This window comes from Macrobrachium nipponense, chromosome 4 (genome assembly GCF_015104395.2).
Source record: "Macrobrachium nipponense isolate FS-2020 chromosome 4, ASM1510439v2, whole genome shotgun sequence".
NCBI classification, from domain to species: domain Eukaryota; kingdom Metazoa; phylum Arthropoda; class Malacostraca; order Decapoda; family Palaemonidae; genus Macrobrachium; species Macrobrachium nipponense.
In genome coordinates, this window is record NC_061100.1 from 124,095,191 (window position 1) to 124,119,932 (window position 24,742).

Below are 24,742 nucleotides of genomic sequence, written 5' to 3' on the forward strand. Positions count from 1 at the left end.
GCAATATCGAGGCAAAATTGTCAACCTGAAAATGGAATTACAATATATAAAATCAATTTGAATATAATGAATTCATACGGGGAATCATATGCATCTCTTTAAATATCTGCTTTACCTGTTGCCAAAAAAAAGTAAGGATGACATGTTTTGATTGCATCTGGGAAAACAGGAGAGTCGACTGATTCTAACTTGCGAGATCTGTTTTGCTCTAAGGGAGAGAAACCGCAGAAGAATTCCTAAAGTTAGTAAATGGACGTTTCTTGCTTTTAGGAATTCATGCAGTTGAGTGACCAAGTAATGAAACAGTCGAGCTATGTATATTCTTGTATGGGTGATGGGTGATGAATCTTCTGTCAGAGGAAATAGTTTTTGGGTGCAGAACATGGTTTCCGCTTTCAGAAATCACTGAGGTATCTCTCTGCTTTATTAGGTTGTATGCCTCGTCATTTATTGATGAAATCTGTCACTCTAAAAAGAAAAAAAATCCGTTCATAATTTTTTTTTTAATTCTATCGTGATAAGATGCACTTACATTCACACAGACATAGTGGATCCGGATATATTTAAAAAGCAATAGTTCCGTGTAACAGTGTTGATTTCGAATTTAGGACCAGTAAGAGGAAACTACATACTCTTACTGAAGTAAGTACCCAGCATTTTCTCGTGACAGCTGATAATTAATTGTCTTTCGAAGGCAAGAGCAAAAGTGAGTGGCCCGGTGCGAGCGACAGTGGGTATCAGTGAGGATCGCGACTCGAGAACCGGTCGAGTGAGTGAGCGAATGCGTGTCATGACTCCCATGGCTGGAATGACTCAATATTTCTCTCTTCTCTCTCTCTCTCTCTCTCTCTCTCTCTCTCTCACTTGTTCTCTCTTTTCTGTCCAGATGATTGGTCTTCCAATTATGCCTCCATACTGGACACTGGGTTTCCACCTCAGCCGAGATGGGTACCAGAACCCTGAAGAAGTGAGGAAAATCAGGAAGAAAATGAAAGCATATCAAATCCGACAGGTATGTATGACTCGATAGATAAGCATAACAGTAATCATTCCCTTGAGTTTTGGATGAAGTAGTGTAATTTCGAAAATATGCAACTCAAACTTTCATTGATTACCATTACTCGCAGCGCTCGTTTCATTTCTTTCTGACACCCTTCCCAGGATGTCCAGTTTTTCGACGTCAACTACATGTATGATCGTCGAGACTTCACTTACGATCAAACGGACTGGAAAGACTTGCCCGAGTTCATTGAAGAACTACACAACGACACTCTGAAAGTGACTATCATTTTGGTAAGGTCTTTTCCATTGCATTTTTATTTTGAACATTTTGCGCAGTGCAGACACCACCCTCCTTAAGAACATTCAACATACAAACATTTAGAAATACAAACAAACGGGATCACAAATTAAAATTGTGTTCGGAGCACTTCTCTTGGCCACCCTTAGGTTTAGATTTTGTTTTGCGCGCCTTTTCTGTACACACAGTACTCTATGTAATACATTGTATTTTGTTTTAGGACGAAAAAAGCATACATTACTGTATTGACTTTATATCATGCCATACTTAAATAGGCATGAAAGAAAGCAGTGACCAATTTACAGACAACTCAACATATAAACGGCCCTCGGGAACGTAACTCGTTTGTAAGAAGGGTGGTGTCTGTACTGTGATGTCTGTTGGTAGAAATCACTTCCATGGGCATATTATTCTTTTCTGTAACATTCGCATGCTAGAGTTATGGCAGTCGGGTATGAAATTTCCTGTGTCACTGTAAGCAAGGAAAACGTTATTGGTCATCACAAATGAAAAAGATTATCAAGGTTGTTATATCCTCTCTTACAGGGTAATTCTATCATTGCACCTCATGCGGTGCAATGTAGGCATTACTTAAGACTTTTTCCAGCGTCCCTTCGGCCCCTAGCTGTAACCCCTTTCATTCCTTTTACTGTACCTCCTCCGTTCATATTATCTTTTTTTCATCTTACTCTCCGCCCTCTCCTAACAAATTTCCCTTTCTTGGCTGAGTGATCTCTTAGGTCCCAACATTTGGCCTCTGGCCTAAATTTTAGAATCTAATTCCAACGGGTGCCATATCAGAAAAAAGTTAGCTTGTATGGGATTTATTCATTGAAATTTTAAAGGTTAATGATTGTGAATCCAGAAGTACTCATGAAATTCACCATTGCTGTAATTAGGTATCATCTATCATCCAGGACCCTCCCATCGCCTCCGACTTCGACGAATACCCGCCTGGTCAGAGAGGGAAAGAAGCCGATGTGTTCATCAAATGGCTCTCAGAAGCTTACATCCCAGATGATCAGGATCCTTCCTGGGGCAGCTATATGGTCGGGAGGGTGTGGCCCAGTTTCCCAACTGTATTTCCGGACTTTCTTAACCCCGTCGCACAAGAATGGTGGAGTAATGAGCTAGACATGTTTCGGAAGGTAAGAGAGTGGTTGAAATCCACACTTGTTATTTGCGCCGGCCGGTGCGGAGACGTAGTTCCACTTGGGTGTAACCCCCAATGCATATAGACCAAGAGCTAAGGCCCTTTGAACTAACCGGGAGTGGCCAAAAGCGAGATTGGTTGTTTCTAGGGTAAAAAAGTGAGCTGAATTACAAAATTGGCGTCTTACAAGTCCCTGGTGGGACATATGCCTGTAAGACACCATTTACCATCATGACGGCCGTGACAGAGTTACGACCAAATGCGACAACTTAAGGCAGAATCTCATTGATTACTGATACCTTTCCTATTCTGTCATAATGGTAACAACATTCTATAACTTTAAAATTAATTATCTATATCCATAATTAGCCCTTAAGCTTAAATGTCCTCGAGAGGTCATTTAAAGTCTCCTGATGTAAAAGATAATTTAATGGAACTTGTTACATGAGAAAAGTTAAGCAACATGATGAATAACCTACCAATTAAATTAAAGAGTATTTATAAATATGAATAGAATAAGTATACTGTTAACCAAAAGAACAGAACTCAGTCATAGGTCTTCAGAAGAAACTTCCTCAATTTCGCTTTCTTTTTTTCCTGGATCCAACGTCTTTTCATCATCAATCCTACAACAGATGTCTTTCGGTACCTGTTCTCCCTCAAACCAAAGTCAAGTGTATGTACCATTTTGAACTCGCCATCCACTATCTTCAGGTTTGAGCGTTGTTGGGACTGGTTTGTTAGTATTTTTCCATATTAACGTAACATAGTTTGAATGACGAATTTTCTGTTACAGTACTGATTGGCAAAGAGGCAGTCCGCCAGCGATAAAGCCTTTGATATTCGGAAGTGGTTGTAAGTCATCTTTTGGCTTGCATTTATCACTGAAAATTAAGTATCGCCCTTCATCTACTGAATCTATTTTTTGTTTTCCATAGAAAACACAAACAAATTTCTCCAACTCTTTTGAGATGGTTTCAACACTGTCCGTGATTTTGTTCCCAGTTTGGTAAACGTGTCTTGGAATTCCTTGGAGGAATGGCATATGGTTTAATCAATCTTTCCTTTCCTCAGAAGTGATGCTATGAAATCACAACCTGTGAATGTGTGCAGCCCAGGAAGAGCCATACACAGGTTTCCTCCAAGATTTGAAGCAAAATTAGTGACATCTATAAATCTAGTATTTTCCCATTCTGTCCTACATCCATCCAAATATGTAGCTCTGTGTTATGGACATGATAAAGCAGGATCACAAGGATATCTGTGTCATTACATCTCACAATTACATTGGCACTAGCATATGCCCTTTCAATATTTTAAAGATGCAACATAATACGCAAGTTGGGCCTCCTCATGTCAACACTCAAGATCACCAACTTTTTCACACACTACATGACCATCAATCTTTTTGTAAAGGTAAAGGTAGTACTCTTTTTTTTTTCCCAGTCCAAAATATATTTCATGACCGTGCAAGACAGAGGCGTAGCTATCATCTTCCCATTCCTTCACCAGAAAGCGCAGTAATGACTTCTTAAAGTTATTTCCCAGTGCTTGTTGAAAGTCCTTTGGACGATGCTGCTCTGTACAATGAGGCTGATTTCACCTCCAAGGTTTCCACTCCTTCCGCATTCTATGTCCTTGATTGAAGGACTTTCTTAGGTGTCACACACAAAATCCACACGCTTTGCTTTTCTACAGAGATTTACCATGATGCCCTTTGCAATTGCTCCATAGGCGGGTGCTATACTCTCTCATGACTGTATTATGGACATTCCATCTACCACATAAGTGTCCACAGATGTAGGTGTCACACCTGAAACTTTTCCCTCTAGTATATACATCAATTTAGATTTGCTGCTTTTCATAACAGTTCCATCAATATGTGCTAGTGAAGTGACATTGGTACTGTTGTTAAAGGAATTTCACGAAGATATACTTTCTCATTTAAAGCTAGGAACAAGTCTACCAAATATATCTCTTGTCCCATGAACCTAAGCTTCATACCCTTGGTTGATACTTTTACCTTCATGCCACAGTAGTAAAACTTTTTACTTTATGCTTAGGGATTGGTTTTTCAAACCTGTTGGGATCTGCAAAGCCCTCACTGGTAAACTTATCACACCACTCTTTCCCTTTGTCCATACAGTGAATGAGGTCTCCTTTTACATCGGCTGGTGCTGCTTTCCCAGTTATTATACAGTACAAGTTTCATCACTCAGAGCTTCTTTAAACGGATTCAGTTTTTGGAGGTCACTTTTATCTCGTTTGATATGATAGGGTTTCAGCTCTTGCGATGTGTCACTTGTTTTTGTTACACCTGATTTTTCCAGTAGATCACCAACAACTGCACTTACAGTTTTTGTCACCATCCATTTTCGACGGGCAGAGAATGACTGTGAGAAAACCGATATACCTGTCAGTCATGATGCTGCATCAACATTACAGTTTGCTCCAAAGGCCCTTCTAAACTGAAGAAATATATGCACAAGATCAATATACGGAATCCAATAACTTTTAGTTGCTCCATGACATCCAGATCTTGTTTTGTTTGTGAAGTGTTCATATTCATCCATTAGGGTTATATATGTTGATATACTTTCTAGATTCTCCATGTCAGCAGCTGAGTTCAAAGTATGCAACATTCTTTGTAGGTGTTCAGGTACTGCCCCATGAGTTTTAAGAAAGCTTTAAAAATGCAACACCTTGGAAGCTGTAGCTAGCAGTGGGTGCAGTCGTTTGCGGCGGTTGAAGTATTTTCCGGCAATAAATCCTCTAAGCGATCGACCCAAGTGCCAAGACCTCTATGTCCACAATAATATGGGGTCCTCCAGATTCGCCTATGAAATGTCCAATTGAAGCAAAATAAGCCATCATGATGTGAAAAGCACAAAAGCTTATGAACAGATCATCATATTTTGGAGATTCTTGGTCCTGTACCTGCATAGCTGGTTTTGCGATTGCCAGATCGTAGGTCATTAACTGGGTTTGCGATTGCCAGATCGTAGGTCACTAGCGTGTATGTATCACCACACTCCTATGTAACAGTCTGTGAACGTCTCATCGTTTCATCAACCACATCCAGTCGTGTCGGGGCTGGATGTAAGTTCTCCATGTGTCTGACAATCTGGAATGGAAGTTTATCTTCTGTGATGAGTGAATTCCAACCGGACCATATTGGTGTATCGTCAAATAGTTCACATGGCATTGTCCATGCTATATCTCTTCTTATCTGAATCAGGCGACTGGGTTTATTATTAACTTCTTCAACTGAATAGTTGAAGGTTGAGGTTCGGGGTTTCTTTGGATATGGAATTGGATGAACCATGTCAGAGTCAAACTTTCTTTTTCACTTAAGTTTTTTTTGGTGGCATGTCTGCTTGTTTTGTATCTTTACCTGCTGACTGGTGGTTGCTATGTCTTTTTAAGAACATTTTGGTGGCAAATGCAAACGGTATCACGTAAAGTCCCTTTCCCTGATAAGGTTTCAGTGTTTTCATCATAATTGTCCCCTGCTGTACCTGTGGACAAACCAGGCTCTTGAACTATTATGATGCACACAAACGTTTTACTACTGTGCCCATTTGTTCATGAATTAAAACATAAAAAATCCAATATATATTTTCTAAAACATTGATAATTCATTTAAAAGTTATGAAATGTTGTTACTATAATGACAGAATAGGAAAGATATTATTAATCAATGACAGTTCCGCCTGAAGTTGTCACATTTGGTCGTAACTCTGTCACGGCCGTCATGATGTAAATTGTCTTACAGGCATATGTCCCACCAGGGACTTGTAAGACACCCATTTTTGGATTCAGCTCACTTTTTTTACCCTAGAGACAACCACTCTCGCTTTTGGCCATTCTCGGTTAGTTCAGAGGGCCTTAGCTCTTGGACTAATAGTGACTGAAAGTTAATAGATATGTCTGGCTTGCACACACAAACACACACATTATATATATATATATATATATATATATATAGATATATATATATATATATATATATGTGTGTGTGTGTGTGTGTGTGTGTGTGTGTGTGTGTGTGTGTGTGTGTGTGTGTGTGTGTTTTGTGTTGTGTGTATTACGTAAATAAACCTTGTTTATATGCATCACTTCGAGATGTGGAAACGTGTGATGGAGATATGTTCACATATTCAACGTTTCTGACTACTATTTCGTTTTCAAAATCTACCTCTGCCATTATTTAATGCAGAATTTTACTGGAAAAGAAATAACGTTTAGGAATACCTTTTCCTACCAGACATTTTGGGGCCATTTCTGATTGCTGCGAATGTTATCAACATAAGTTCCTGGTACATCTTTTTTTCATTTTAAGGTTACGAAATTATTATTCGATGCAATTCGATGTCGTGTATCCAATATGAAAATATTTTGAATAGGTTCTCAACTATGACGGCATATGGATTGACATGAATGAAGTAACAAACTTCGGCACCAATCCATTTGGAGTCGAAGGGAGCAACTACCCAAATAAGACTGACCTTCAGTGCCCTGACAATAAGTACGACAGCCCGCCGTATCCAACCATAATGACTCGTACGGGTGGCAGCGTCAGCAAAAGAATCAGGTGAAACACTTGGATATTCCATCTTATTTAAAGTTACAAAGACAGAGATATAAAGATAATTAGTTAGCTGTAAAACATTTATAGATTTTAATCTTGTTTATCCTATATTCAAAACAAAGCACTGTTAACCTAAAAAGCTCATTCCTCAAACGAAACTGTCTGTGTTATGCAAGTAGGACTAGACTGATATCAATAGTGTAAGACTTACAGCATCAGGAAAATTCCAGAACATTCAATGAATTTCAAAACCTTTTGTGTGTGAGTTAGAATTCAATTAGAATAATGATACTTTATGCTGATTTAGTCCAGTTAAGTGACCTCTGGCCTTGAAGCCTAATGGTGTTACAGTTTGATCATTGCATCTAATAAGGTGATCTTAGTTAACGTATATTTCAGAAGTGTGGGACACTCAGTGACTACTGATTAATTCTGCTATTTTTTTTCTGCCGCGTGTACTGCGTTGTTATTATTCTGGTAATTAAAAGCCTTTTAGGTATGAAAACCCCTACAGATAAAATCCTTTGCGTTACAACAAAAGGAAAGTTGTTTATTTTGGTAGTATCAAAAATATGAATTTGCAAAATTTAACTCCTAGCCATCTTGGATTTTTGGTTTTACCGAGATTCCAATAACAATTCTGTGAGGTACTGTGCAATTTTCCTTTACTTCATTTCTTTGATAAGTCGCTAAGGGTTAGAACTCGTATATTAATAAGATAGTGTTAATTATATTTGTTCATTGCCGTCGAATACTAACAGAAATTAACTGTTTAAATTTTTCTTAACTCAGCGAGACAACGATTTGTATGTCAGGGAATCAGACAGACGGAATGAATCGATATCTTCATTACGACGTTCATTCACTCTACGGATGGTCGCACACTGTGGCTACATACAAGCAAGTAGAAGTCATTAATGCAGGGTTGTGTTTGTGTAAAGATTTACAACTGTCTTACATTGTATGCGTAACGAAAACCTGTTCACGTACAATTTGTATCTTTATTTATGCCATAACACTTCTGTCATTTACTACTGATGTAGTTCATTTATTTTCTTTTTATGACAAGGGCGATGAGATCTATGAATCCCGGAAAGAGACCTATGATTCTCACCCGTTCAACATTCCCTGGGTCTGGCCAATACGGTTTTCACTGGCTGGGCGACAATAGCTCAAAATGGGAACACCTGAAGATGTCAATCATTGGTAGGTTCAACTATTAAAGCTGTATCTGAATAAGGCAGGTGATCATATAGCATTGGCATTACAGTTTCAGACCTCATATTATAAGGCAGCAGTTGTTTTGCTCGATGTTCGTATAGTAATGATGTGACGAGATAAGGATTAGGATGAAAGAATATGCCCTTACAATGCAATGTTGGATGTTTGGCCTTTCTCTCAATAGGGAAATTTATAAAAAAAAAATATTAGTGGTAATAAGTACTTGTGTCACCACGGGTGCTGGTTACATGGGTAGTTGTTGTGTTTGAAATATTTATATCCTATTGGAAAAACTACAGTGATCACAGAGATACAACGAAAACGAATAAGATGTATTAAAACTTCGTACCTTACCGTGAAATACCTTGCTAAGAATAGATTAAATTGGCATTTGTGATCACTTAATATTCGTATTCTGTAACAAAGCCGACGTAACTTCTTTTTGAGCACAAATTTTTATGGCCGAGTTTCATCAAAGAAAATAGTAAACATCAAGTGACAACTTGACATCTGTTGCAAGTTTCCGTTACTTTCAACCCTCTTAGGTAAACAGTGCAATACATTGCGAGAATTTTGAAAATATGAAGACAATAATATTAAATGCTGCAATATAAGAGAGCAACTCATGATAAACTCTAGATTTATGAGAGTTAAAAATGCCAACATTTTCACTTTATTTTATATACAATTGTGCATAAAGTCTTTTTGTATATTGGAAAGACCAGCGAACACATAAGACGTAAAGAAGTTGATCAGGAATCATCACTTTTCAGCGAGAGGATGATAATTCATTTGGAAGATTAAAATTATTTAAATGGTTTTCTGTAGAGATGTGCTTACTCAAAGATTGATTTATCTATCCCTAAATGGTAATTAGGCGGTTATCATCGACTCATGCTTAAAATGAAAATAAGAAGTATGTTAAAATAATTTTAAATTTCTGACGGCCTATCACGTATACGCCTTAGTTATTTATACTGTACAAGAAAGTATAGAATGAAATCAATAGCAAACAGTCAAGTGTATAATAGAGTAGAGATTTATAGCTAGGATGACTCGTTTACCTGAATTTTTAAAATGCAGTTCAAGTTTTTTTTGTAATTTCACGTCACGGTTACCATTACAGGCATATTGGAATTTAACCTGTTCGGCATACCTATGGTCGGAGCAGACATCTGCGGTTTCAACGGAAACGCGACCATGGAGCTCTGCGCCAGATGGATGCAGCTCGGATCCTTCTATCCGTACAGGTGACTTGCGTACCTCGGTCTGGATGTAGTTGGAACCAGCCGGGTTTAGGTTATTTTGTCGGCAGATATTGTCTTAGGTTTTTGGTCGTTTCCATCACTGAACTTGAATCTCACAAGAGATAGCAGTGTTCTTTGGAAACAAAGATCGGTGATTTGATAATGGAAAACAGGTGACCTCTGTAAGAGGTAAAGGGGAGATTACGAAGTGGATCTAAGAGGGAAAAGAAGCTAAAAGGAGCAGAATCTGGTGGGTCAAAGAGATTAAGAGGATCTGAAACTAAGAGGAGAGTTAAGAGAAGCAGAATGTTAGAGTCGAAAAGATTAAGAGGATCTGAAACTAAGAGGAAAAGAAAAAAAAGAGTCAAGAGAAGCAGAATGTTAGAGTCGAAAAGATTGAGCAAGAGTTTATGAAAGGGACACAATCCAATAGATAAAGAGGTTAAGAGAAAGAGAACATGAGAAGTAAATCTGTTAAGAAAGACAAAATATAAGAGGTATAGGCTTTTAAGAGAAACTCTAATGAAAAAGAAAAAAATGAATCTGTTGTAGAATTGCGCTTTAAGAGAAATGTCCGCAGGGTCCTATAGTGTTGCTCGCGATTAAGCTTTTAGATTTGGTTACTGTGCCTTATTCCATCCGTAATTATATGCTAATCATTTGAATGCTATTTTGGTAATTCTACGGAAGAGCTCCGCGCTGAGATATCGTTTACTAATCAGTTTTTTGAGTGAACAGTTTATAGATAAGTGTGTATGTAATGCAGTACAGGTGAGATCATATGAGAAAATTGCCATCTTTTATGTTGTTATAGGTTCATCCCCTAGGAGCTGGTACTAAACGCGGCGCCCCGCGGAACTTTTCTGTAGAACTACCATTTTTCTGTAGAATTACCATTTTTCATTCCATATTAATTCATTCACAGTCGTAATCACAACTGCGGCGAGGTGGATCAAGACCCAACTGCCTGGCGGGAAGTGGCGGAAACATCGGCGCATTACCTCCACGTCCGTTACAACCTCCTTCCTTACCTCTATTCGCTCTTCAGGAGAGTACGTTATGATTTTGTGGTTCCACTTGATCATTTGTCGTTACCTTATCTGTCTTTATGGTTACGCATTTAACAGGTGTCTAATCGGCTCGTGTACTTTTAAAATGAAAGTAACGCAATGCTTCGAAAAGTAGAATTAATCTGTGCTCTTTGAAGTACCCAACGTTTTACCCTTGGAGTAGTAGCTGTTACAAACACCCATATTCTAGGAAGTTGTCTTTCTTGACCATTCATACCGTTAGTAGCCTTAGGATTTGTAATGCCAAATAATACATAATTAGTCAACCAGGGAATCACTTGATGCTTTCAGGAGATGATTATGCACCTTATACATTTACATATGCACCTTGTACATTTACATATCTGTGGAGTTGTTTCTCCATTGAAGACTCGTGCTACTATGAGGATTTTTTCATTCTTACCTTTATCAGGCTCATCTCTATGGCGAGAGTGTTGTCCGCCCGATCTTCAGCCAGTTTCTGAGCGACACCAAAGCCTTGAAGGTTGATGACCAGTTCTTCTGGGGAGATGGATTAATGGTGGCCCCAGTCATCACTGAAGGAGCGACCAGCAGAACAGTATATTTTCCAAAAGTAGGAAAATGCGTATTTTTCATCTGAGTCATTGATAAGAACATTGAAATGTAATTGTAACCAACCTGCATCTGAGAATCATGTGGTGGAAGCAGAATCGAAGATACACACACACACACACACACACACACACACACACACACATATATATATATATATATATATATATATATATATATATATATATATATATATATATGAGATAGAGAGGCAGTGGGGTGGGGAAGAGAGAGAGAGAGAGAGAGAGAGAGAATGTGATTACGTATATATATATATATATATATATATATATATATATATATATATTATATATATATATATATATATATATATATATATATATATATATATATATATGCAGACTAATTGCTCTTAAAACAGAAAATGAAAGCGGAGCTGAATGATCAATGAGCCTGAATTAGATCTGCAGAAAAAATATATTAGGAAAAAATTATTAGTTGTTCAAAGGTTAGGAAATGGTTATGGGTTCTAAAAAAGAATAATCTGGATAAAACAAAATAAAAGAAGTGGTCGATTAAAGACAGAACAAGTTATGCTCTGAAATTCATAGACGATCAGTGTAGAAAAGGGAATGTTTGGGACAGGTTGTCTGGTAGCTACTTGCGACAGTTATATCGGCAGTAGCAAAGTGATTTGTTTGTAGTTTGAATCTGATTAAGTGTTTCTTTATGTTCAGCGCCTTGCCATTTTCTTTCTTATTATTCTCTTGACTAGGAGTTATTTGTTCCAATGCAAGACTACTTGTTTAAAAATTTACAGGCTGCCATGTGAGAATGGAGAACTATGGTTGGAAAACTTCAAAATTTCACATTAAGATAGTTATTACCAGGATTAATAAAGTACGGGGTTAGACCGTCCCATCATTACTGCGCATATTTGTGACGTCATTGGTAGGAGGCCATAATAGAAAACAAATAATTTAACGGTCACTATGGGAATTGTTTGCCCACACCCATTCCCTATCTCTTTCACGACCTTGTGTGAGAGAGGTCCCCATTAATCGCCAGGTACTGAATGATAGTTTCCTTGTTCTTCACTCTGTTGGGGTCAAATACTGACTGATGACTTTTTTTTCTTTTTTAACCTGAACCTCAGACAGATCAGCCACGTGACGTCATGCGTGAGATTGTCCTATTTTGGTCAGAAGCGGTCTAATCCTGTACTCTATTAATCCTGGTTATTACTAAGGTCCCGTCCATACCGGCGAGCTTTGCTCGACGAACTTTGCTCGAAGTGACGTCAGAGGCGCAGATACATCGTAGAAAGTCCTGAACTGACTTTCTCCGCTTGCTGCTGACGTCACACTGAACACAGTTCGTCGAGCAAGGCTCGTCCTTGTGGACGGGACCCAATTTTGATGAACAATTTATTCGTTATGGTTATAGTAACTATTTAGTATATGCAGCTCTGACTGGAAAACTTAAACGATAATCCTAAAAGATCTCTATACACATTCAGGAGTCTCTTAACATGTTATAGGTAATTATAGTATATACAGGCTTTAGATATATTTTATCATGAGAGTCAAAGCCTTGCTCCCAGCTAAGGTACTAATCTGATGCGTTTGATAAATGGTTATTGTACTGCAGGCACCGAATATTCCCAAATGCCTACTAAATAATACACAATAAATAGTTTGCATTTCTCGTTGTTCCTTGATGTTTTCATTATTTTTTCTTCCCTTTTCTTTTTTGTATTAATGTAATTTGAGATACCTATATAGGATATCTTTTAAGTTGTTCATTTGAGAACATCTGAATAAATATGGCCTTAATTCCTGTATCTCCCATTTCAGGGCGAGTGGTATGACACCTACGGCCAGAAGGTGGTCACAGGACCCGCTACTCTGGAATTAGAGGCACCATTGGATAAGCTTCCTTATTTCATTCTTGGCGGAAACATTATCCCGATTCAGTTGTCTGGCCTTACTACAGACGAAAGGTATTACAGCTCTTGACAATATGGGTGATTACCTCAGTCAAGCGGATGTTTCCTAAAACAATCAGAATTATAAATATACATTTGCTTATGGAACAGGTTTCGAGAAAGGACGATGGCGGTCCTGCTCAGTGTGAGAGGGATCAGAGAAAGACAAATCAGAAAACGTTCAAAAGTTAGCTTTTCTGATCTGTCCAGTTCAATAAACTGACTCTCTCTCTCTCTCTCCCTGCGTCATATTTACGTAATATGGATATTTTATTTATTCACGGCGGTTTTAGAAACTTGGCTTTTATTGGAATAGTGAAAATATCTACAGATAAAAATTGGTAAAATGATCATAAAACTTAGGATTCTGACAAACTTCTGACAATAGGGAAATAGTTCAAAATATTATTATAATGAGAGGAAGAAAGAATGAGTTGTGCAATAATAGTTTTGATTTAACAGTTCGTAATTATCAACCAGTGTTGTCAGCACCCGCCTTTATTTTCGGGCCACGCTGCTCCTATTCTTAAGATAATAATTAAATCCCATGATTTCCTCCCTCACTTTCACCCTTCATTTTCTTTCTGATTTACATTTTCTGATGCATGTGCATCATTTATTTTTTTCAGTTTCATGGAAGATTGTGCGAAAAATTAAATTCATTATTCCATCACAAATGCATCAAAGACACCCAAACGACAAAACAGATTATTTTATGATTTTATTTGCAGGTGTAATGTCCAATGAAAATCCTCTAAGACATTTTGTTCTAGAATATTCTTTCACATCCAATTGTCTCATTTTCACAGCCGAGACCAGGATTTCGGACTGAACGTATTCTTGAATTCCTCGCTGGCAGCATCTGGAGAGATCTTCTGGGATGATGGCGAGACCGATCTCGACTTGCAGGAACCTTATTTGGCCCTGACTTCGTTTTCTGACGTGCGTATTTGAGTAAATGCCAAGAACACTAGTGGCACAAATCTTGTAAATAGAAACTCCAACCCTTTTTTAAATGAATTCGTGAATCGAACTTGATCCTAAACTCCAAACGAATATATCCAAAGTAAATATAACTCACTGAAAAAGGAGGATTCTCATAGGTAGAAAGTTGTAAGTTGAAAATGGCTATCTAGAAATCATCTTATTTCTCACTCGAAATTTATTCAGTAATTTAGCTACATTAGCATATGAGATTTATTGTAGCCTCAGCTAATACTATTTTCCTTTTTTGCTTTTATGAATGATTATCATTAAGCGGTCTTTGGCGAGAGTTGTTTGGTCACACTCAAGTTTAAGACATCCTAAAATTCCTTATATTCTATTTATCAGAGACTGAATTGGGATAGGACTTGGTCCAGTATATCGAAACTTATGTTTTATAAAGGGAATATAGCAGATTGTTTATTCATTACAGAACCAAACAATGATTGCCCTGCACGCTTATCACACTATATATACGTGCTAGCTCGAGATATTGGGCAGCATTTACGAAACAGAAATTTTATGCATTCTTTACAGATAGCAAAGTAATGGTTTTCTATTTCAGCAAGCATAGCAAGATTGGTTAAAAAATTTAATTCTAGACCTTCGTGAGCCCGGGATTTGTACACACACACAGCTAGTTTGAAAGCTTGTAAACAAGAAGCCATTCAATGCAGAAACATACTTGCCTCTCAGTTCTGAGTAAATGTATGATTGTGACTTCTGGAATTTCAAATACTTATTAGAATGCACAGTTAATCCTGGAAAGCATCACTCATTGCAGTGGACCTGTGGCCCTCCTAATATCCCAATCCACCAAACCATCTGATGGTCACTTTCGTGGCAAGTTGATCGCGTTTCATTCGATTCCTAATTTCCCTCTTAAATGCTTCACAGGGATGTTCTTGTTTATTGGTTATTCCGTCTTGTGACAGCAGCCCCTGACCTTAATTGCTTGCATGAGCAGCCCTAGAAGGGGAAACGGTCTTTTGTAAGAAAATGACGTTAAAGTGATAGGGTTTTAAAGTCTTTTAATGTGCCCATTCTTTTAGGAAAGAATGTGAGCGATGTCGAATTTTAGAGATACCAGATGAGAAACTTATCTAATTAGTGAGTTTTACTTTGGTGGCGAGTAAAATGGCGTCTGCTAGAGAGTGGGTGCGCTGTTGTAGATAATGTCGCGAGGTTTGTGGCTGGCGGCCCAAGGACTACAGGGCTGTCAGACAGACTGTCAGTTTGCTATGCTTACTAATGTCTTCTTGTTCAATGGTCACAAACCTTGGTGACAGTTTGACTGGTTTGGGAGCCTTTCAGTTTCAACAGTTTGTGGTTGCTGAAAGATGAGTCAATTTTTCAGTAGCCAACAGTTCTCTAGGCATTGTGTTAACCAGAATCAAATGTTAAGATAAAGTCATTTTAATGTACCTACTACCTAAGTGGGTGATCTAATGCTAATTGAAGACAAGTTGGTTGCCAAGTTGCAGAAAGTTGGAATTTGCCATTTTTTGCCCTAGTTTTAGAGGGGATGCTTGGCGTTTATAGGCTATAGGCTAGGTAGTACCCACAGTTTGGAGAAGGGGAAACAGGCAGATTCCTATAAAATCAAACATAGACTGCAAGAAGAGAGTTGCTTGTGACTGATTGTAAGGTAGGCAATAGGGGTATGTTGACTAGCTACTAGTAGTAGGTACAGAGCCAGAATTTTCTTGCTAAACAATGGCAGAAAGCCAGATACAAACAAGATAATGTATAAAGATGGCCTGCTATTTAAGGATAAGTGTTTCCAGTGTGTGGACCTCATTAAGTTGATTCAGTTAGGCTAACTCCTATACTAGGTAATTGACAATTAGGCCCAACCCTTCACAGAGGTTTAGTAATCACAGTATTTTATGCTTACATTTAGATTTGATTATCTGCAGCTATTAAAGCTTTTGGTATTAGCAGAATTTTAGGAACGTGAGGGTGTTTTACAATCCAGTGCTGATAGATTTTTTTGGTTCATGTGATCTTGTATTTTTTTTTTTTTTACTTTAATTCCAGCCTTCAGTAGCCTTGCCTACTATTTGAGTTTTCTTTATATTATATAATTTTTTTTCTTTGCTTTTGAGTGTCCTGAAGACCCAATGTACTTAATACATTTACCAACAATTTTTGTTAGCTATCCACCAGGAATTTTTTAAAGTTTTTATGTTTCGACACTACAAGTGAGATGCCTGATAGGATTTCTATTTGTCCAGTGTGGACAGTGCTGAACTTTGATTGGTTATTTTATTCTTAGTTTCATCAGTTAAATGGATTTTGGGGGAAACTGGTGTCCGCTTATTGTCTGGTTCCTTTTGTGCAGTCGTGATTCTTGTTCACATTATCATTTTAGCCGAACTGAATTTTTTTAGTGTCTCTTAAAAGAGTCTGGCATTCACTTTATTTTTAAAAATTAGTAATTTTAAAGGTAAAGGCATTTATATAATACAGTTACACTATGAGGACATCAGGGTTTTTGGGGTTGATATATTCTAATGTCTTCAGTATACTTAAGCAGTTTCTGATAATGGTTAAGGCAAAGTTTATGGAGCACAATCATATGTACTAGGTAAGGAATTACCTGGTGATCTTAAGTTATGTCTGTGTGGGATTCAGAGGTTAGTTGGTTTAGGTCACTACTGTAGTAAATTTAATTCACATTGCCCTAGGCTAGGCTAAGTTAGGTGTGGGATTGAAGGCGTGAAGCCCCCATGGCCAGATAAGGATCAAGTGCATTAGGTGAAGTTGCAACCCCATTATTCATTTTAACTTCATGTCCTTGGATAGGCTAAGAAAAAGGTTGGGGATCACAAAGTCACTCAGCGTAGGAAAAGGGCCAGTTGTCCTAGGTTAAGTTGTTTGTTCCTACAAAAATACAAACCATTGTTTTTTATAAAATAGGGGTTTCCTTCAGCTTGAGCTTTTGTGGTCAATGAAAAATTACCTCTGTGGTAAGATTTTGTTAGGTTGGTGCTTCATTCACTTATTTTTTTTAAGAGATGAATGTCAAGATATCACATCTCTTGCATCTATTAGATTGCCTTGTGGCTTGTCCCATGGTTGACAGGTATCTCTTCTTTGGACAAGAGAGCGATCACTAGAAGCTTGGTGGGTGTTGAAAGGGAAGGCTTTGACCCTTCTTGTGAGCCAGAATGCCAGTATGTGGGCAAACTTTGTTTTTAGGAGAAATATGCTTAAATCTCTCTTCTTTTGCAAATTTTTCACATTTCTCTCAGATCTCACTGAGGAACAGCTCTGTGCTGGGCTCCTCGGTGCCCTTTCCAAAGAGTATGGTGGAGGCCAGCTGTTGAGTTGAGAATATCAAGTTTTCAAGATTATCTTAATTGTAAGGTGTCTTTCAAACCTTCAGGTGTACAGATTGTTCGAATTCTGGGATCACCAAACACTGTGTATATATTTTTTACATTGAAGAAACGGGCAGGAATTTAGATAAGCATATACTAAACAGTTAAAACTATATATGAACACAGCAGGAGTAAGGCTCTAGGAGGGCACTATTGGGGAAAATTGCAGAGCTTAGAAGGCAGGAAAATAATATTCAAAAGAAATTTTATAATAATCTGGATCAGTTTGAATAGTCTTTTGTTCCTACACGACATACAAACCCTCGGTCCTTTACATTAAGAATTACTTCCAGCATGGTCTGGAATATGGCTGTTAAATTCTTGACCAAGGTGCTTAGGCTGTAGCTACTGTCTGGTAAGCCCGCCTGCCCAGATGTAAAACACACCACTTTACTTTCGGCCGCCTTCCAATGAAAACGTATTTTTGTTAGCTCTTGCTGACTGGCCATTAATCATGGTTTTCCCGGTGGGATCTTTATTATTTTGATTGAATATATGTATATATACTGTGATGGTAATAATTAATTGACTTTAATGATTAATACGTGAATATATGTATATATATACTGTGATGCTAATAATTAATTGACTTTAATGATTAATACGTATACAAACCCACGTTTTGTGATAGCATTGCTAGCCACCTTTCTGCTTTGTGGGTTAAGGGCCGGCAGGCAAGGATGTGCCAACACCCTTGTTACACATTTTCGCCCATTACATCAGGGCGAGACAATGTATTATTGTACGCTTTGGAAATTACTGAGGGGAACTTTGTATGTTTTTCCAATGTTTTTCTGTCAGTATTTCCTCATTTCTGTCGGCCTTTCGCTAGCTTACCGGACGGAGATGGAGGAGGGGGCGTGTGGTGTTGGTGTTTGAGGGATCTCCCTTGGATGCAAGAGGAGTAGGTTGGATATCTCTCGTGTGTTGACTATCCTAACCTTGGAACTGTACCTGTAACTCGTAACATGCTGTGATATTGGTCCTAGAGTGTTTGTACTGTTCCCCTGCTGAAAATCATATTTATTTGCCACTGTTATCATGGAGTTTCGTCACTGGACAATGCCTTCTCGGCTTCCCTGTGATTATTAACTCTGTTTCTGCTTATAAATGTGCCTCATCCTGTAAAAGAAGTCTTGCAGAATTTGGAGAAATCAAGGAGGAAGAGAGTTCATAAAGTGCTGTCATCATCCTCTTCGTAATAATCGTATTTTTCTTCAACCTCTACCTTCGACTTTTAAGGCTCCCTCCCAAAGAAGAAGGTAGTCTCCCTCCCCCCCAAAGAAGTCTCGTCACGGGACTAATAAGGGTCTGCCTCCTCGAACTGGGGAGGCAGTTGGGTCTTCCGTTAGTTCGCCTGTTCCTTCGGGAACAGGAAAATTACACTGTCCCCGGGGTCTAGTGTGTTGGGAGCCAAAGAAGCGCAAACTTCAGTTCGCACAACTACTGCTAGTCGGAAGGTTCTGCCCCTAAAACTAGTTCAGTGTCCGGCGCTCATTCACGAGATTTCAGATTGCATGTAATTCTACAGGTTCGCATGTATCTAAAGTCGATGATGCAGAGTCCGCTCACTGTTGTGAGTCAGGCATGGAGTGGAAGAAAGGAGCGAGTTGCTCACGTGACTCACGCCTTGCTGGTGATCGTTTGGCACCCAGGGTTGATGTGACAGTCCCGTGGGACCATGCACGCTGTGAGACCAGTAGGGGGTCCCCCATTCAGTTCTCTTGATGTACGTCCACCTCGTTGAGTGCTCAACTTCATCAGGTTGCCGAGCACCAGGTTGAGCCAAGGCTCGTCCAATTATTGTCTTACAAGAGTCTGGTTTTCTTGCCGAGTGTGGGAATTCTTACAAATTCTAGCGATTGCTGAGCACTCGCTATCATAAGTGCTTGGATAGCGAGACAAGCCTTTACCAGTATAGATGAATTTGCTCTTCAGTCAGGTTTGGATTTATGCAGAGCTTGGTACTGCATGCAACACCTTCTAGGTGAATGGTCAAGTACAGTCCTCGTGTCTTGGACCTTAGGGCCCGAACACTTAGGACAGCAGATACAGAATCCCTCATTTTCTTCTTGGAGCTTTGACCTCAAAGAAGAACAGTTAATTGGGAAGAAGTGATAGTTCTTTGTTGACGATTACCACTCATAATTATGTAAAGGTGATCTGCTCAGCTCACTTGACTCGGCTCTACCAAAGAAACTCTGTTCTTGATCGGTGCTGTCCCTTGTCATGACATGGCAATCTCCCTTCCCGTGTTGCAGCGAGTTTTCACAGGGGTCATCATCTTCGTCATCTGACACCTCCACACCTCCCTCTTCTAAGGATTCCATGGTCTAGGAAGAGGAAGGTAGTTCTCCACCCCCTAAGAAGTCTCTCCCCGAGACTTCTAAAGACCAGCATTCTTTCCCTCCTTCCTGAACAGGAACTGGGATGCTATCCCCAAGATATATAGTGTCTCAGGCTGTGTCAGGTACTCATGTACAAGTCTCTCTTAAATATACAACCTCCCAGGGGGGTCGTGCACCCGCAGTCAGTGATTGGTAGTCTTCTCTCCATCATGACCGTGGCGCAGGACAGGAGAAGGGACCGAGCTTCATTGGTGGCCCGGACCCACCTGTGAAAGCCAAGAATGGCTATTCTTCAGTTGCCAAGATCAATGTCGCTGTCGCTCAGGGCAAGGCATCTGAAGGAGATAAGAGGAGGTTCACTGTGTAGTTCTCTTCGTGAGGTTCGATTATGGAGAAGATAGATGCATAGCAAGACGTGGGAAGTTCTCGCCGTTTTTACTGCATTTGTAGTGCTGGGCCTTGTATAACGAGGCGCACTGTGAGGTTATTAAGACCTGCGATGTTATACGCAAGTATCGGTGTGTATACTTCCCATCCTCATCGGAGTATCATCGATTGCGACGATAATTTCTAAGTCAGTAATCTTCTTTGAGTATAAAGGCGAAGATGTTTCAAACTCATGATGATAAACTTAACAATATATTTGCGAAACTACATCTCTTGAGTAGAGGCAAGAAGGCGGTTAAGAGAACTTGATTCTAGGAGTGGAAGTAGAGTTCTGAGTTACAATGCATTTACAAAATCATAGGAGAGCAAAGCTTAGCTCAGCATACTAACATACAGACAGATGAACATGTGAGATGAAGTCACGTAGACGTCTGTGGGTTACAGGTCAACAGGTTCTCAGGCAAAAGCACTGTGACCTGTTTGACACAACAATGGATTTGATTATCACAGGCAAATGCAAACCAGGGCGCCGCTGATACAACACGCCAAGGCTTAGCTTGCATTCTGTTTATCAATCCCTATCACACTCCTTGCTATCTCAACAGTGACCCCTTGGGTCATCGGCTTATTTATATATGGAATATATATTTCTAAATGTAATACTCACATTTAACTCCGCTCAGCTCTCGCTCGTGTAAACGAAACAGTTGTAGGAAAGGAATGCTTCATTTCACAGTGTGAGAACACTGCAAGTTCAGAGAAGAGTTGACAAGAACCGTCAATCCTCCCCTCTCTCTTTTTTTTTTTTTTTTTTTTTTTTTTTTTTTTCTTTTTTTTAACCAGGATTAACAAGGAATAAGAGCAACTCTATGGAGTCTACTCCCCAGATTTCGAATCCGAGAGACTTGCGTATGTTTTGGTTCATTCTTGGGATCTTGCCAAACATACGTCAGTCTGTTCAGAATGGATAGCACCGAGAAGTTTGAATATCTCTCCAGTTCACTCTCTTCATTAGAGATTGAAGGTGGTCTGCTTCCAGTTCTTATTTTTGTGTCTTGAATGAAGAAGAATTAGGTTGGAGCACGATTTACATTAACCTATGAATGTACTAGTATATTTTCCTTGCAAAATGCTTCTCTTATCAGTGGCATCGTCTGAGTGATAGGCGTATATCTGTAAGTTAATTCTTCTGGTTTGTAACTGAGGTGAATAGTACCTTCTCTTGATTAATCTGAAACTGAGGACAGCCTTTCGGGCCTCCCAAGAGTTTCCGGTTTTGATTTTGAGATGACTTTAGTGGTATTGTTTATCAGCAACACCACAACATTTATTTGCATTATCACTGGACAAGTGTGTTTCCTTACCTTCCGTTTCGGTTAGAATGCAGATGCTAAAGTGTATCTCTTTTTGTGCTCGATGGATCTAAGCCAAACGCATTCCCGCATAGAATGCACTACCAGACAACTTGGTATAAGGAGTCAAGCGATGGGCAAAATACTGCTTTCTCTCTGAGATTCTGTTCGTTTTTTTATTTTCTCCTCTAGTGAGGATTAACGACCAATTTGAATCTCTCTGCCCAGCAATCAGACTTAGGTCTCTGGTTGGCTCTGAATTCTCGCATAAGACCCATGTCTCATGCTTCACATTTGCCATTGCGAGAATTTTCAGACAGAGATATATCTCATTAGCCTATTTATCATCTTTCTGTTTACCCCACAGTATAATAGAAGTCTGTAGTCTTCTGTTCCATCACACCTGCCCCATCTGGCGCTGTGATGGCACAGAATTATTTTCTTAAGACAATTTGAGTTTTGTCTTCTAATATACATTTTCTAATATGTAAGGTGTTCAGTTATTCTTTGTTCACCCTAAATGGAAAATGAATGACGGAAGACTTTGCCTGTTCCCTGCCCGACTAGCTCTGCTTCAAGAGAAAATAGAAAATTCCTCCCTGATCCAACCCACAAGAAGCAGTTCTTCAGGCAGTTCAATCCCTGTGTTTTCATTACTGAAAGACTTCGCCTTCATTGCACGCACAGACTTACTTGCCGAGCAGCAATGAAATAGCGGAATAAATTTTTCGGTCCTCCGTAAAACACCAGGGATTAGAGCCGTCATCGCTGGTTGGTGTCATCAGCGGGACTTTTTCCATGATCAGAATCGTGAGTTCACTTCTCCGATTCAAATGTGAAGATGTAGGTTAACATTCACCTTCGTCATTCACTAAGTAGTATTGTTTCTCCTTAGTTGAGATTCAACTACTGATGAGAAGCTTCTGTCTTGCCATCACAGGGACCTCGGTCTCTAGAAGGTATTTAACTCTTGTCTAATGTGCACATGCGCAGGGATCATCATCTTCACTCTTAACATCATTGGTGAACAAGATAGACGATTTACATGGTTCATTCTCAACATCACCCTTCAAAAGGCGGGTGTCGTGTCGTGACTACGCCTCTGATTTGCAATCATTCAGCATCTGTTGATGAGTCTGAATCCTTCATGATCTGCACTTTGGATTTTGTATTGGTTGATCTATATCAGGCATTACTTTGTCCTATTTGTGTGTTGCTGTACCTACAAAGGATCGACACCCTTCATTGAGTGTCTATACCTTTATCCACTGTTGATTTCCAATGTAAAAGCGTCCAATGACGCACCTTCCTCAGAGTCCTACTAGATCGTGGGAAACTTCTCTTCAGCTGGATACGTCCACTGTTACCTCTGAAAGCAAGCAGTGCCAGTGACTGGGTATTTTTCATCGCTTCGAAGAATATGTCGGACCAAAAGATAGATGCGGTCTCATTACGACCACACATCTTTCTTCCTTTGAGGTCTGCCCACTGGTCCTTGGAACCTCTTTTCCTTGGACCAGTGGCAGATGTTCACAGGTTGTTGCTTACCCAGCTCCTTCAAGAGGACAAATTGCATCTCGCCTATGGTGTGCAGTACTAGAGGTAAGAAGGATGCGAATAAATATTCTTCCCAGCCCTTTTTCGGATGAGATATGATTCTTCACTCATTTCAAAAAGGCTCAGAAGTCTGACTCTTGATCATGCAGTTCCTATACTTCGAACAAGTTGCCAGAGGCAGGGCACTCCTCTATGCACTTATAACCAGGAGGAATAGTCCAGGTGGGCTGAACTCCAGTCAGCTCTAGAGGCTCACTCAGACTCCTCCCACCAATCAGTGAGTCTTCCTAATGTAAAGAACCAAGGCTTTTATATTGTGTAGGAACAAATTACAGTTTTTGAAAGTAGATTTTATTTTTCCTAATTATTCAAACCTAAGGTCCTTTACATTAATGCCCACCTCATGCCACCCCTCAATCTGAAACCTGGGCCAGGTGGGCCTACCCTCCTACCAGACGGTAGTTACAGCTTAACCATGTTGTTCAAGAGTTTAACGGCCATATTCCAGCCTACACTGAAAGTAATTCCCAATGTAAAGGACCTAAGGTTTGTACAGTTAAGAAAAATACAAATTACTTTAAAAAATTGTGATATATGAAACTGCTTTTTGAGTCAAGTTAGAGAAACTAATATGGAGACAGTGTTCTTCCTGTGGTCGACTAGCATCAGGTACCTGATTTTGACCAGAGGGAAAACCTTAATGGTAGTATTTTACAATAAAATCGAAAATGGTTGCCTGTTGAAATCCTAGGATTTGCTAACATTTACTCTGGTGGGGGGTTAGGTAGGAACCTTTGAAAGCTAGAAAATTTTGCATAGTTACACAAACTTGAAAAACTTGGAAGAATGGAGTTTTATCTGCTGCCTTTGTGGGAGAATTATTATTATTATTATTTCCTCAGAATATTCTGAATGTTAACGTCCTCAACGGTTCGAGTTCAGTTGCTGGTCTGAGTATATTCGTCATCCAAGTCTGTGAGTACAGTTCTTCTCCAAAGGCCATCGAGATTGATGGGGAAATCCTGCCTCCGGAAGAGTGGAGTTACAACGAAGAATTGCACATTTTGCGATGCTTTCCCAATGTTCCACTGGGAAACAGCATCACACTCAAAATTATAGTGTGATTGTTGAAAGAGATATTTTAAGAACTGTTCTTGTGCTGTGATGATATGATTGGGTATTGAAATAGAATGTAGCGGAAGTTGACCCCATAAATAAAGATTTGAAATGCTTATAATGATTTAAGTAACTTTAATGCACCTTGCGTACAATATACTTATTATTATTGTGCCAGAATTTACTGTCTGGGGACATCTAGTAATGTAAATGGTATAGTATCTGTCCGCCTGTTTTTCCCATTATAAGTTTATCCGCTTGCTAAGAAATTCAAGTTTAAAAGTACCAAAATATTTATGTATACAGCGATAAAACTTAAGACTTGTACAGTACCATTTATGGGTGAAAGTTTTTTTTTCTATACGTACTAGCTACAGAATTGCCGTAAACAATGAATTACAGATTGTAACTTTGTGATAAAGAAATAGTCAGTTAAATTTACTTAATTTCGATGTTAAATTATTCCTAATTTAAGTAGCTGTTTTACAGTTTGATTAAAATTTCTATTT

At 39.0% G+C, this 24,742-nt stretch overlaps 1 protein-coding gene across 2 annotated transcripts in view; it reads left to right on the forward strand.

The window, feature by feature from the left end:
• Nucleotides 1-24,357, forward strand: part of LOC135211124 (sucrase-isomaltase, intestinal-like) — a 41,937-nt gene extending 17,580 nt beyond the window's left edge. Inside the window, exons 8-19 of one of the 2 annotated variants that reach the window (XM_064244236.1) lie at nt 887-1,012; nt 1,162-1,293; nt 2,200-2,448; nt 6,860-7,047; nt 7,837-7,944; nt 8,114-8,250; nt 9,392-9,515; nt 10,438-10,564; nt 10,995-11,156; nt 12,973-13,118; nt 13,913-14,045; nt 24,020-24,357. In XM_064244236.1, the coding sequence (XP_064100306.1) occupies nt 887-1,012; nt 1,162-1,293; nt 2,200-2,448; nt 6,860-7,047; nt 7,837-7,944; nt 8,114-8,250; nt 9,392-9,515; nt 10,438-10,564; nt 10,995-11,156; nt 12,973-13,118; nt 13,913-14,045; nt 24,020-24,241 (1,854 nt within the window). In that variant the 3' untranslated portion in view covers nt 24,242-24,357. The remainder of the gene's footprint in view (nt 1-886; nt 1,013-1,161; nt 1,294-2,199; nt 2,449-6,859; nt 7,048-7,836; nt 7,945-8,113; nt 8,251-9,391; nt 9,516-10,437; nt 10,565-10,994; nt 11,157-12,972; nt 13,119-13,912; nt 14,046-24,019) is intronic. The other variant, XM_064244237.1, reaches the window with a different exon arrangement.
• The last annotated feature ends 385 nt before the right edge of the window (nt 24,358-24,742 follow it).